The sequence below is a fragment of the Peromyscus eremicus genome, chromosome 10 (assembly GCF_949786415.1).
Source record: "Peromyscus eremicus chromosome 10, PerEre_H2_v1, whole genome shotgun sequence".
Taxonomy (NCBI): Eukaryota; Metazoa; Chordata; class Mammalia; order Rodentia; family Cricetidae; genus Peromyscus; species Peromyscus eremicus.
Window position 1 is genome coordinate 33,554,524 of NC_081426.1, and position 12,588 is coordinate 33,567,111.

General features: G+C 40.1%; 1 protein-coding gene across 1 annotated transcript in view; it reads right to left on the minus strand.

Moving 5' to 3' along the window:
* The window catches only part of Clnk (cytokine dependent hematopoietic cell linker), a 222,377-nt gene extending 213,695 nt beyond the window's left edge, over positions 1 to 8,682 (minus strand). Inside the window, exon 1 of the mRNA XM_059275808.1 lies at positions 6,564 to 8,682. Coding sequence (XP_059131791.1) covers positions 6,564 to 6,566 — 3 coding nt within the window. The 5' untranslated portion in view covers positions 6,567 to 8,682. The remainder of the gene's footprint in view (positions 1 to 6,563) is intronic.
* Between the last annotated feature and the right edge of the window lie 3,906 nt (positions 8,683 to 12,588).

Genomic DNA, 12,588 nt, shown 5'->3' on the forward strand with positions numbered 1-12,588 from the left:
GTTCCAGAGTGATCGGGCAGGACTTACTCAAATGAAATATGCATGGAGCCCATGAGCCTGAAATGCTACCCAGGGTAGAGACCTAGGAAAGCCTCCCCATCATGTGATTTGGGACAGGTGTAAGCATGCTGACTGGAAACAGAGGAGTAGAGACAGCCAAGTTGTTTATCACTAGAGAAATGAAAAGATGAAAAGGCCAGGGTGTGAATAAGGGCATAGAAGGCAGCAGAGATGAGCTGGAGAGGTGGCTTTCAATGTGTGATAGCAGAATCACTGTCACCAACATTACCGCTGATAACGTAATCAAATTCACGGTCCCCACCCCAATTCTAGTGAATTGGAAGAGCTGGGGCTGGGGCCCAGGGGACTGCTTTTAAAATAAGCTCTCTAAGGAGATTCTGGTAGATGGTCAAGCTTGAAGGCTACTAGACTAGACATTTATATGGGCAGATGTTTCAATACAGCTAAGGAGATTATGCTTCCTTGTGGATCTCTGGCAATGTCTGTAACAAGTGTCTTTGTCAGACTTTAGGCAGGGATGCTGGCACCTAGTGATCCAATCCAGGGGTCCTACTGATAATGCACAGGGCAGAAATGCACAGTCTAGAACTGACGAAGTCTAAATGTCCATGGAGCTGACATGGAGGAGCCCCAATACAATGCTTTCACCAAACTTGCTTGTCTTTCCTAAACTTAGCTGTGTTTAGAAGATGCACAAATGTTACAACTCTTCATGAGCTGTTCTGCTATTCAGTTAGGAAGAGTAAATATCAATCTATGGTATTTTATACTAAAGTATGTTGGCCCCAGTGCTGAGAAATAACTCAGACCAGTTCTTAAATGATGCTCAGGCTTAATCTGTCAATGTACAGATAGTGATGGGTTTTCACCTCCAGGGTGATTACTGGTCCACACTTTCCTCTTTTCTGACTCAGTACTGCACACATGTATATGTGATACCTTTCTCTCCTTGTTGCATTCTAGAAATATGCATATTTTTTCATATTATTGAGCAATTAATTATTCTAGAGAACATGTTTTCTTCCATAAACTTTAACCCATGTGCATGTTATACATTGTAATTTCTGTTGATTTCCAAAGATTACTTTATTGCTGTTCATATTGTATGTTCATACTCAGATATTTGGATCAATACTAAATGATCACAACTGCTCCCCTATTCTGAATGTGCCTTTTTGTGTCCCACTTGACAATAGTTTCTTACCTTGTAATGGCTTTTTGGGTCACATGCGGCTGTGCTTGCCTGGTGTCGTGATTTGCTTGTGATATTGCTTAAGCCTTTGAACTATAAGTACTATGATATTTCTTTTTTGGAAAAGTGATAGTTTATTATTACCTGTCCACATTGCCTGTTTCCTCATGACATTTGCTTGATCATTCTACATTTAATGCTTAGTGTATAGTTCTTACGAACAAGAAAGAGTTAAGTCAGTAAGAAATGAAAAATGAGTGTTGGAAAACTTCCCATAGACCAGTAAGCATATGCAATCTGAAGCTGATATAATTAACTGGCATTTGTTATTTTCAAAAGGAAGAGACTGGAAATACAGGCAAATGTTGATATGACTCAAACCCCTATGCTTGTTCAAACAAACCAACAGGAAGTTGGGTAGCACAGCCTAAGTGGTAGAGTAGAAACCACCTGGCTGGGATAGTGGTTCTTCCTCTCAATTTCAGGAACTCACCTGTGGTGGGAGGGATCTGCCTTGTCCCCACCTGTGGCTTCCTGGCATTACTGAACCTCCTACAGACTTCTGCCCTCAGGCACCCTGCAATTGTTCCTATTTCACTAAGGGTCTTCACTACCACTTAGGTTCCTTACCCAGAAATCATTAGAGGACTTTTCTGTTTTCTCCACCTTCCAGATCAATCTAGAAACAATTCTCTATGCCGAAGTGTTTCAAAATATGACCCCTCCCCATGCCTGGCTTCTCAGTCACTTTAGACTCTATTAATTCTTGCTAGTTGAGTATAATGGCCTTGAAATGGCTGATTATTTAACTTTTATAGCTATATATAATTCATTAATTATTATCTAAATTGTACGTATTTATGAAGTATGATGATCATTCATTACATGAATGCAATATATGATGATTAAGTGAAGGTCTTCCTGTCTCAAATGTATAAAAGTAGTTTTGATTAACTTGCAGTATTGCACATACTTATGAAATTTAGTGTGACATTTCAGTGCATGTCAGTGATGGCACTGACCAAATCAGAATGATTGATGTGCCCCCTCCTTATCATTGCTATGCATGGATTCTTCCTACTCTTCCTAGTTTTTCATGAACCATCCAATAGGTCATTGTGAATGATGTCCACCCTGCTGTGCTGGAGAACACCAGAGCCCATCCCATCTCTCTGACAGTGTTTGGTATCAGCCATGCAGTGCATTCTTAGCCATGCATTTGAACACATGTTTGGCTGGTTCCGAGTTTCCTTTTTCCTGATTTCAAAGGTGCTTTTAAGCTGAAAATGATGTATATTCTACTCTCTAGAGTTAGGAATAGAACCACCATAGAAATAGTTATATGCTAGTATCTAAATGACTTAAGATTTGAAAAAAAAAATTAACCAACCAACTAACCTACCAATCTCAAATGCTTCATGAACTAGAAATATAGGTCATTAAGACTTCTCATATGCCTCATAATTCTTATATGTGTCACTTGTCATTTATAAAATTTTGTGACATATCTTCTGTTTCTATCCCATGTAGTGTCTAAATATGAAACAGCACTTCTGTCAATGTATACTCATATACACAGAGCACTAAGGTTAGTTAGGAAGACTGAAGTCAAAAATCATTTACATCACATCACAAAAACTTGAAAAGGACCAGCAGCCAGTGTTTTCCTTAGACACTCTAGCTACACACTCACAAGGTCTTCCTCCTGGGATGGTTCCCTGTTCCTTATTCTCAAGCCTCCAGCCAGCTACCTGTGCATTAACTCCTCTTACCTAGTGGTTTTTAGCTACTATCTCTGTGCCTTGGCTTCAGTAAGTCTTCAGGACTCATCTTTCAGCCTCAAATAGCTGGTGGGACAATAGGGAAAGAGACCTTAGACATCGCTGGTGGGAATGTAAATTATTCCAACCAATATGGAAATTTTCCTCCAAAAACCTAAAAATAAAACTTTCCTATGACGCAGCTAGATCATTCATGAGACTATACCAAAGTCAACACAACAGAGAGATACTTGTGCATCTTTGTTTTCTGAGACAGCTGAGTTGTGGAATCAAGGTAGATGTCTATCAACAGATAACTGGATAAAGAAAATGTGATGTATATACACAAGGGAATTGTCTTCAGACATACAGAAGAGTGAAATCACATCATTTGTTGGAAAATGTACGCAATTCATGATCATTTTATATTATGTAAAATAAGCCATCCTTATAAAGACAAATATCATAAATTCTCTTCCATTTGTAGATTCTAGGCAGTGCATAGATACATAAAATCATATATATTTGTATATATATATATATATATATATATATATATATATATATATATATGGCATGACACAGTTTGGAGGAAGGTGGGGGTGGAGAAGTAGTGAAGACAGGAGAGAGCATTGGGAAGTGAACATGGTCAAAAGGCATGCTATACTTGAAAGAACTGTCAATATGAAGTCCATATGTGCAATGGAGATATACTAATAAAAATTTTAGAAGTGCTTATATCAGTGACTTTGCAAATGAAGTCAGCATCTTCCTAGGAAGAACTCTCCTGTATCCATTAGGAACAAATTATCATTCTCCCTTAAAGGGCAGTAGGGTTCCCTACACAAGTTAATTTTTTTTTGATAATGTAAGTTTGATATTAACTGTACCATTGTTTGTTGAGAAAATCTGATGAGCTCACAGTGAGAAATAAAAGAAGAAATCTGCTTACATTGAATATAGAACCTACATATTTAATAAGTGACGCTCACTGTTAATGAGTAATTATAGAAGTCATTTAAGAAAGGAATCCAAACCTATGAAGTCACATCACATGTAAGTCTAACCTGGAGTAGGATCTGAGAGAATACGTACAAGGAAGGGAGTTAGATGGAGTGGCTCTAGATGAACAAGGGTCCCTATGGAGAGAAACAGAAACATCACCCCTGGTGTGTTAGATTTGCAAGTTTCCATGGTAGAAATGTTCCCAGTATGGCTGAGTTCAAGCTCTTAGTGCTCACTGTCTATGTATGGAGTCAAGAAGACAAGTGCAGCCAGCACCATTATGATGCAATTCTATCCTGGAGAAATGACTCAAGAGATACAGATAGTGCTGCAACTTAGTGAAAACAATCATGAATAATGCGCTGTAAATATTTATTCCCTTTGTTTTTTTAAATATAACGTGTCTACGAGTTTATGTATTTATTTTCAATAACAGAACCATTTAATAACCAATTGTAAAATTCCTACACAATGTAATGGTCAGTCTTCATGAGCCCATCAAGCTGTATCCAGCGTAGCAATGAAAGCAGAATGGATATGATCAAGCATGCGTGATACACAGAGCATGCACAAAGGCCTGTGGTGAGGAGAGGCTTGGTTTGTGGATAGAGGAGCAATGGTCTGACTCTGCTTAGAAAAGCCCCACTGTGGTGAGGAGGATTTTCCCCATGGTCTCTGAGTAGCTTTTATTTGAAATGCTATTATGTAGAAATTGGGTTTGAGTGGGTTGGGTGCCCCGACAGTTCTTCCGTCTCTGAAGTTCCACTATCAGTCAAAGGAAGACTTGTTTTAGGAGGCAGATGAAGTGGTGAGAAGTGATGAATTAACAACCTAGAACCTAGAAATGGTGTCTTGCACATTTATAAATACATCTGTAAATAGTTCAGGCATCTGAGGACCAAAACACTCTTGTCTTCAAATTAAGAGCTTCAGGAAGCAGAGGGAGGCAGGTGTTTTTCCTCTCCTACCCTGTTCATGGGTTCCTATTTTTTGCAACAACACTTCCTCCAAGTGTCAGACAATTATATCTGCTAATATATATATTTTGCCAGTATCATTCTGGGAAGGAAAATGGTAATTATTTATGCCACTCCCTTTTGGTGGGAGAGGATGGAGCTGTAAACCCTGCAGCATTGGGAAAAGCCTCCTCCAAGCGATTTCAGAGATCATCATCCAAGATTAGGAAGAACAGCATATACTTTTCAGCTAGGAGAGAAATAACCTACCAGCCACCTCTACTTCAGTTGTGACTGTGGTTGTGGCTGTGGCAGCGATAAACTCCTCTGTCCTCCTAGATTTTAGACATAACTTTCTGATCACACAATTGCCTGCCTCTCAGGTGTATCAGCTAACATCTGCTCTTATCTTCCCCATGGCAACAGTCCTGCTCCCAAACAGCCCTGCATTCATCCTTGGCCAACAAGCCCTTCAGATGTCACCACCCTGGACATCCCTGATAGCAGCCTACATTCTCTTCTTTGCTCTCCATTCAGATCCTGTCCCCATCATCCTGATTTGAGTTGGTCTTAAGAAAAACATCCTTGGAGACAGTCAAATTCCTGTTTCATGCTGTGCTTCATAAAGTAGCAAAGCTCTCTGAACCTCTGTTCTCTGATACGTATTATGAGGATTAGAATATTTTTTTTTCCAGGTTAAGGAAGTGAATGCTTTAAAGTGCCTGGTGCAAGCAATTAATGACAGCATCATGCTTTCTATGATTGCTGCTTATATTGGCTGCATGGCTCAACATGAATCTATATACTTGTCAAAGCTCAGTAATTTGCTCACTCTCTCTGCCATCCACAATATCTACTTTCTCTTGCTGGCCATCATTGAGAGTTGATTCACTCTGTGCATGCTGTGCTATTGAAAGATGTTTCTACCATTTATAGCTGCTGAAATAAAGGCTATCTATCTGGAGAGGCTCTGCAGAGATGTCCCTCTCCACAGACAATGGATCTTCCTCCATGCCCACCTTGCATGTGTGTCTTTCTCCCAAGCTGTTGAGTCTGGAAGTATATTGCCAACGTTTACTTCTTTAAGTGAATTTTCAAAGTTATCAGATGGCTCACTGCCTCTTTAGACAATATACCTTGTTCTCTATTATTCTTGCATGTTTACAAACAAAGAAGGCATATTTCCTATGTGCTTGCACTCAGGTAGTTGTAGTTATTTTTTCATTTCTTCCCCCAAACAGCCACATGAAAAATGTGCTCTTCACTTGGTTCTGAAATTAAGTTAAGCAAAAGCCAGAGACTAGGGAACTGGCCTCCAGTTCCAGGATTTGCAAAACCTGTACTTGGTTTGCCTGACATGAAAACCAAAGAACTTGGTGGCATCTGCTACATTAAATCTATGAGCAAACTTACAACTTCCCCATTCTGATGGGAGGAGCATCATTACTTCTTAGAATAAGATGGCAACATCAGTATTATTGTATGTTCAAGACAGAAATTTTTGATGTCACCCAACCCAAGCTTTTCTTCCTCTTTGAGAATCCAGTCCCTTTGAATGGGTCCAGCCTATTGACATGTTAATAATTTTCCTACATTTTGAGGTTAGAACAAGAAGTTTAATGGACTTACCATTAAAGGCACAGCACTTCAGTAAGGAATCAGCTAAATGGCCTCAGCTGCGTTCACCAGGTGTCTTCTATGTTATGGTCCAAATCCTAGCTGATATGAGAAACAACCAGAAGATTTTCTTGTCAGAATGTCTGGCATCTGGATCAGTGCTTTTTGTTCAGGGGATCATCCCTTGGTGGCTCTCTTGTGTGGTTCCAGGACTTTTAAGGACCTTGCCTATTTCATGAGTTTAGAGGCCAAGAAGAAGCCACATCAGTTGGAAGCCCTGGCCTGCCATTCATGGGAACATGAAGATGTCAGCAGAAGTATATGCTCCTGTGGCTCAAGGACAAAGCAGGAGAGCAGAACCCAGATGGGGCCATCAGCCCCACCCACAGCTGTGTTGACATCAAACAGGAAACATAAGGCTAGCTTCCCTCTTCAGATCTTTCTAGAATAAAGGTAGCAACTATACCATTTATTTTCTTTCTTTCTAGGCTCTCTGTGTACAGTCTAGGTGCTGATCTTTTGTTGTACACATCACAAACAATCTTCTCCCAGGATACGGCTTGCCTTCTCCCTGTTCTCATGGAACCTTTTGATGAAAAGAAGTTCACATCCTATTCTGTATTGATTGGTGAGGGTTGCCTGGAGCGTCAGTTTACAAAAGGATCTGAGAATGACTGGCTCAGTAGGAATGAGCACCATGGTCTATTGGAGACTTCTGACAATGATGAGAGCCCCCAGGTCCATCAATTCACAGTGCTGGAATAAGGCATCTAATTGGACAATGATTTCAGGCCATATTTTCTACCCATGCTCTCAATGGATAGAAGCCTGGGGATGGGCTAATGACATGATAGATAAAGAGCAGAAATAATACAGACTATTAGGAGATGAAGGACACATGTTATCTCTTAAGGAGAAGGTAGAAGTTTACCTTTCTAGTAAAGATGAATTACTCTCCAGACTGATGAATGAATGACTGTGTCAATAGAAAAAAAATTAAAAGAAATTTCAGTTATACAAAGTCAGTCTAGCCTAGAGTTCCACCCGCAGCCTGTCACCTCCAGACAACAGCCTGGTGTTAGGAACTTAAAGGTTTGAAGCAACGTTCATGTTATATACCCTCATTAAAAACTTCAACAAAAAAGTAAAAGGCACAAAGTAATTTTTAGAGGTGATGACGATCTGTTACCTTGATAGTATAGTAATGGGATGTCTACAAAGTCATCAACTTGTATATATCAAACAAACAAATTACCTATCAATTATAGGTCAAAAACTCTATTTGACATACAAGAATACTTCATGAAGTGTCAACAGGCAGTGGATGAACATACTGGTAAATCCTTGAGAGCGACAGCAGCTTCATAGGCCTTCTCGTTTCAAGTATGGTGGCTGTGGTGAGGTAGGAGTTTAAAGAGCTAGTGACTGGGTATTTAAAAGATCACGGCAAGGGGGATATGATGGTTGGTTTTATCAGCCTGACTTTATTTAGAATCACTTAGGAGACGCACGGTGCATATCTGCCAGGGTGTTGACAGGGAGGATTAACTGGAATAAAAAAACCCTTAGTGCGGATTTCACTTTCCAACAAGCAGCCCAAACAGAGAAGTCTGAGAAAAAGCAGCCCGCGCGCGCGTGTGTATCTTACTATTTGTTTCTTTCTGAGAGAGTGTAGCTACTACCACTGCTGCTCTGCCCAGCTGGCATCAGACTTCAGCTTTTTTTTTTTTTTTTTTAATATGGATTCAACAGGTTCAGCACCCCTTGCTGTTTTCCTTTTCTCACAGCTCGGATATTTGGAATTGAGCCAGGAAGGAGGAATCTAGCACTTCAGAACCTCACAGTAGGCTTACTCTTAGGCTGTCTGTGAGTCAATACAGTTCTGCTTCATCAAGTTTTTGTTCCAGGTCCCCAGATCATGTTTCTGTCTTCAGTAGAAACAGGCATTATCCAACTAGGCAACCTTGACCAATTGTCAGGACTCTTTGAGGACTCCACTGCTTGCCTGAAACAGAATCATTCCTAATTCATACAGCAGATAGATATGAAGCTTTACTAAGAAGGATGGTGAAACACACACACTATGCTATACTCCCAACATCTTCTCTAAGTGTTCAACAAATAAAGTGGTTGCCATGGTGACGATGGTGATTATGATGTATGCTGACCTCTGGTTCCCTAGGAGTCATACCTTAGTGACTTCACTATCCCAACTTGCTCCAGAGAGGTGAGTGTGTGTGTGGTTTGTGAGGAAGCAAGGCACTGGTAAATGCAAGAGTGCAGGGCCAAGCAGGAAGAAAAGCTGAAGAAAGAAGCAAAAGCCAATTAAATAAATTCTAATTTTAAGCTTTCAATGGCTCTTTGTGGCTTCAGGAGAAAGGCAATTATATGATTATAATGTGAAGACAGTATGCAAATGAACTCATCTTGCCCAAACTCTCTCTCATACTGACATAAATTTGGGAGGAGGATCGGTTGGGTGGGATGTGCAGGAAGCTGGGGGCAGGGAATGGGAGGTGTAAATGACCATATTTCATTGTATACATGCTTAAGAATCTCAAAAATAGAGACAAATTAGTAGGAGCAATCATTTTCATGTCAGAAGAGCATTTTTTGGGTATGGTAAATTGAAAATATCTGAATATGACCTTCTCCCTGCCTGTGCCTGTTCTCTCTCTCCATTTCACACACCGGGTGTGTGTGTGTGTGTGTGTGTGTGTGTGTGTGTGTGTGTGTGTGTGTGTAGGTAATTATTGGTCTTGCCAACTAGACAAGAAGCTCCTATAGGCTGTGGACTAACTGGCTGCTTCCCTTTTGTTTTCTGGTAGCAGATGGGCAGGGAGAATCTGTTTGGGAAACAAATAAGAGTTGACTATAATGAAGCCTCTCAGACGCGGGATCTGTAAACAGTTCTCAAAGGGCAAACATGAAAATGTAGTGATTTAGAACCAGAGTAAGCAGAAACAAAGCAAGCCTGTGAGTAGAAAGGAGATATCGGTGATGTGTCATCAATAGTATTGGTTGGTGGATAAGAAAGCCTCCAATCACAGCATTAGAGAGAAGACTGCAATGAAGAGAAACCCCCTACTCAGGACAATGGAGACCACCAGAGAGACAGATGCCACCGGCAAAGCGATCGAGCTACTGTGTTTAATGCAGTGCCTGAGCAGAGGCTCAAATGAAAGGAGAGAATCTGCACTATTAAAATGCGTTTTCCCTTTATGTCTTATCTGCTTCTTTCACAGGCTATTTTTGGTAAGTCGACATTAGCCTTCTAACAAAATGCCAATTAAACCAACTTTCAATAGGCTGTGTTTAGAAGACTCGATCCGAAGATGAAAGTGTATTAGCTCTGCAGTCAGTGTAGACACGTGATTCTAATCCTGGTTGGATAATGACTGAAATTCTCAGTTGTTGCCACTGGGGGATAGCAACATAAACCAGAAAAGCCGCTCTCCAAGTAAGGCATGGAGCTCTCCTGGGCTCACTTCATTGTCTTGGAGTTTTCTCCTTTTTCTTTTCGCCACCAGTTCTTCCCTCAACGGTAACTTGCTTTCCACATCTTGCCAAATGACAGGCAGCATTCGTGTTTGTAGTCTAAACTGGCAATACACCCTAGTCGCTGCTGGTATTTTGAGTGTTTTGTGTGACAACAGCTTTCGCCTGTTTCTGGGAATCTGAATCCAGCTTCTGGGCACCTTTTACCTTTGTATTGCAGTTGCTCAGTATGGAGTGTCGGTTTACACACATGGTTTGTTTTTTAGAAAACGACCTCAAAGGGGATCAAACAAAGGTTTAAAACCTGGGTCTGCACGTACCTTTCCAATTCTGACTGTCTTCCCACTTTCACGCCTTGCTGCCCTCTGTTGCCTGTATTCCTTCTCCTCCTCCTTTGACTGGTCCTCCTCCAATTTACTAACTCCTCATCAGGCATCACCCTTCTTGTCCCATCTGCCTCTCTGAGCTGTTCTTCTGTCTTACTATCAGTCCCGCTTCATGTGTCTTGACACTACCTGGGAACATATTTTTACATTGTTGACTAGATACTGCTACTCAACCAGGGACAGACGGATGTAGACAGATTGAGTACTTGTCCAGCCCATTACTGCAAAATAAAAAGAGTTTAAAAGCCGGGCGGTGGTGGCGCACGCCTTTAATCCCAGCACTCGGGAGGCAGAGACAGGCGGATCTCTGTGAGTTCGAGGCCAGCCTGGGCTACCAAGTGAGTCCCAGGAAAGGCGCAAAGCTACACAGAGAAACCCTGTCTCGAAAAACCAAAAAAAAAAAAAAAAAAAAAAAGAGTTTAAAATAATAATACAAAGATAGTCAGGTAGTTACTGCTATACTTAGTTATTGATTAATGCAGATGATATATGATGGTGAACTATGGCTAGTAAGAGAGACAGAGAGATAGAGGTCGATAGATTCAGAAAAAGACACTAGAGACAGAGCTAAAAGAATTATGTAGTAATTTAAGGCCAATGTAGACATCCTATTTTAACCCTTTTCTATTTTTGAGAAGACTTTTTCATTTAATTTCTCAGGTCATTTTCAGAGCATCCATTTTAAATCACAGTTAAGGTTTCCCTCTCTAGTCTCTGACTGAAAAGGTAGAAATCCAAAATTTTGTTGTCGTTGTTCAATTGAATACGTATTTAACTTTGAAAGTTGCCCACAATTGACTTTGGGGCTAGTATAAGAAAATAAAATATTTGTGTCAACTATCTTTGGTAAGATGTTTTAAGTGTGGATAGGTGGTAGGAGCTTCATAAACTGTGCCAAACAAGGACATTGATGATTTACGTTGGTGAGTATCACCTTAAGTCTCAGTAGATCTAAAAGGGATTGCTGTTTCCTGGCCCTTGTATCTTTCATGCTAAAAATCGTGCCAATGAATAGAAGGTGTTGCCATAACAAAGCTGCCTGCCATTCTCTTTATGGTTTCTCTGCTGTATGGTGGGTGTGTTTCATATATCTAACATCTTTGGGGACCAGAGTTGGCTTCCTTGTAGTGAAGCAGTTCTAACTCATAGGGCTGATTACAGTCACTTGTCCAGAAGGAAGTTCTGTTTTCTTAGAGAGCAAATTGGAGATTTTCACAGAGCACTAAAATGGAGAAATCAGGCTCTCTTTCTTGGTAGTTGCATTGATAATTAGATATGAAATTCAGAGATGGGCAATGAAGCCTCAGGGTTGGAAAGGGCTATCTGAGCTCTGTGTGACTTACATCCTGCAGATTTAGGACCTAAGAATATTGAAGAATAAGGAATGAGGATTGAATCTACCAAGTTTCCTTGAGTGCTTGGGGAATATATATATATATATATATATATATATATATATATATATATATATATATAAAATCTTTGTCTTTACCTAAAGTGTCTGAATTTGACTTTGTACCTATTATTATTATCTATACTTATTATCCAATATCACTAAGACCAGACTGAGTTATGCAAGACCTACATTATTTGAGATCTCTTACTGTATCTCAATTGACTTGCTGTCTATCCTTTCTCTCCTAGCCTGTAAACAGGAGTTCCATTCCAGCCACTACACAGACATTAGTACATCTACTGTAGTAAGTTACTAGGAATTTTTCATAAACCTTGATTTAAGCAACTTCCATGTGAATATTAGCCATGAGCTGATATATAATAATGAAGATTAGAATGTTAATCAGACAAAGATCCATGTAACCATGATTAAATGGCCCATCTTCTCCACCCTTTCATGGTCTTGGGTGCTGTAGCTATGAAATAAAGATCCACCTGTTTGAGTTCTTACAGAGATACAACAAGCTAATTCAAGAAAAGCATGCCTAGGTGTACCTAACACTTATCAGGTACTCCCAGGCTTCTGTTAGCATCAAAATAAATTTTTTTTTTTTTTGCAAAGCTCTCCACCTACTGGGGTCTACCATGGAGATGCCCTGATAGTTTGCTGTTTTCTTGACTTCCTGCAAGTGGTGTAGTTAAAACTACTTTAAAAAATTTAAATATCACCCCTTCCATGCTATTCAAGAATAAAATAG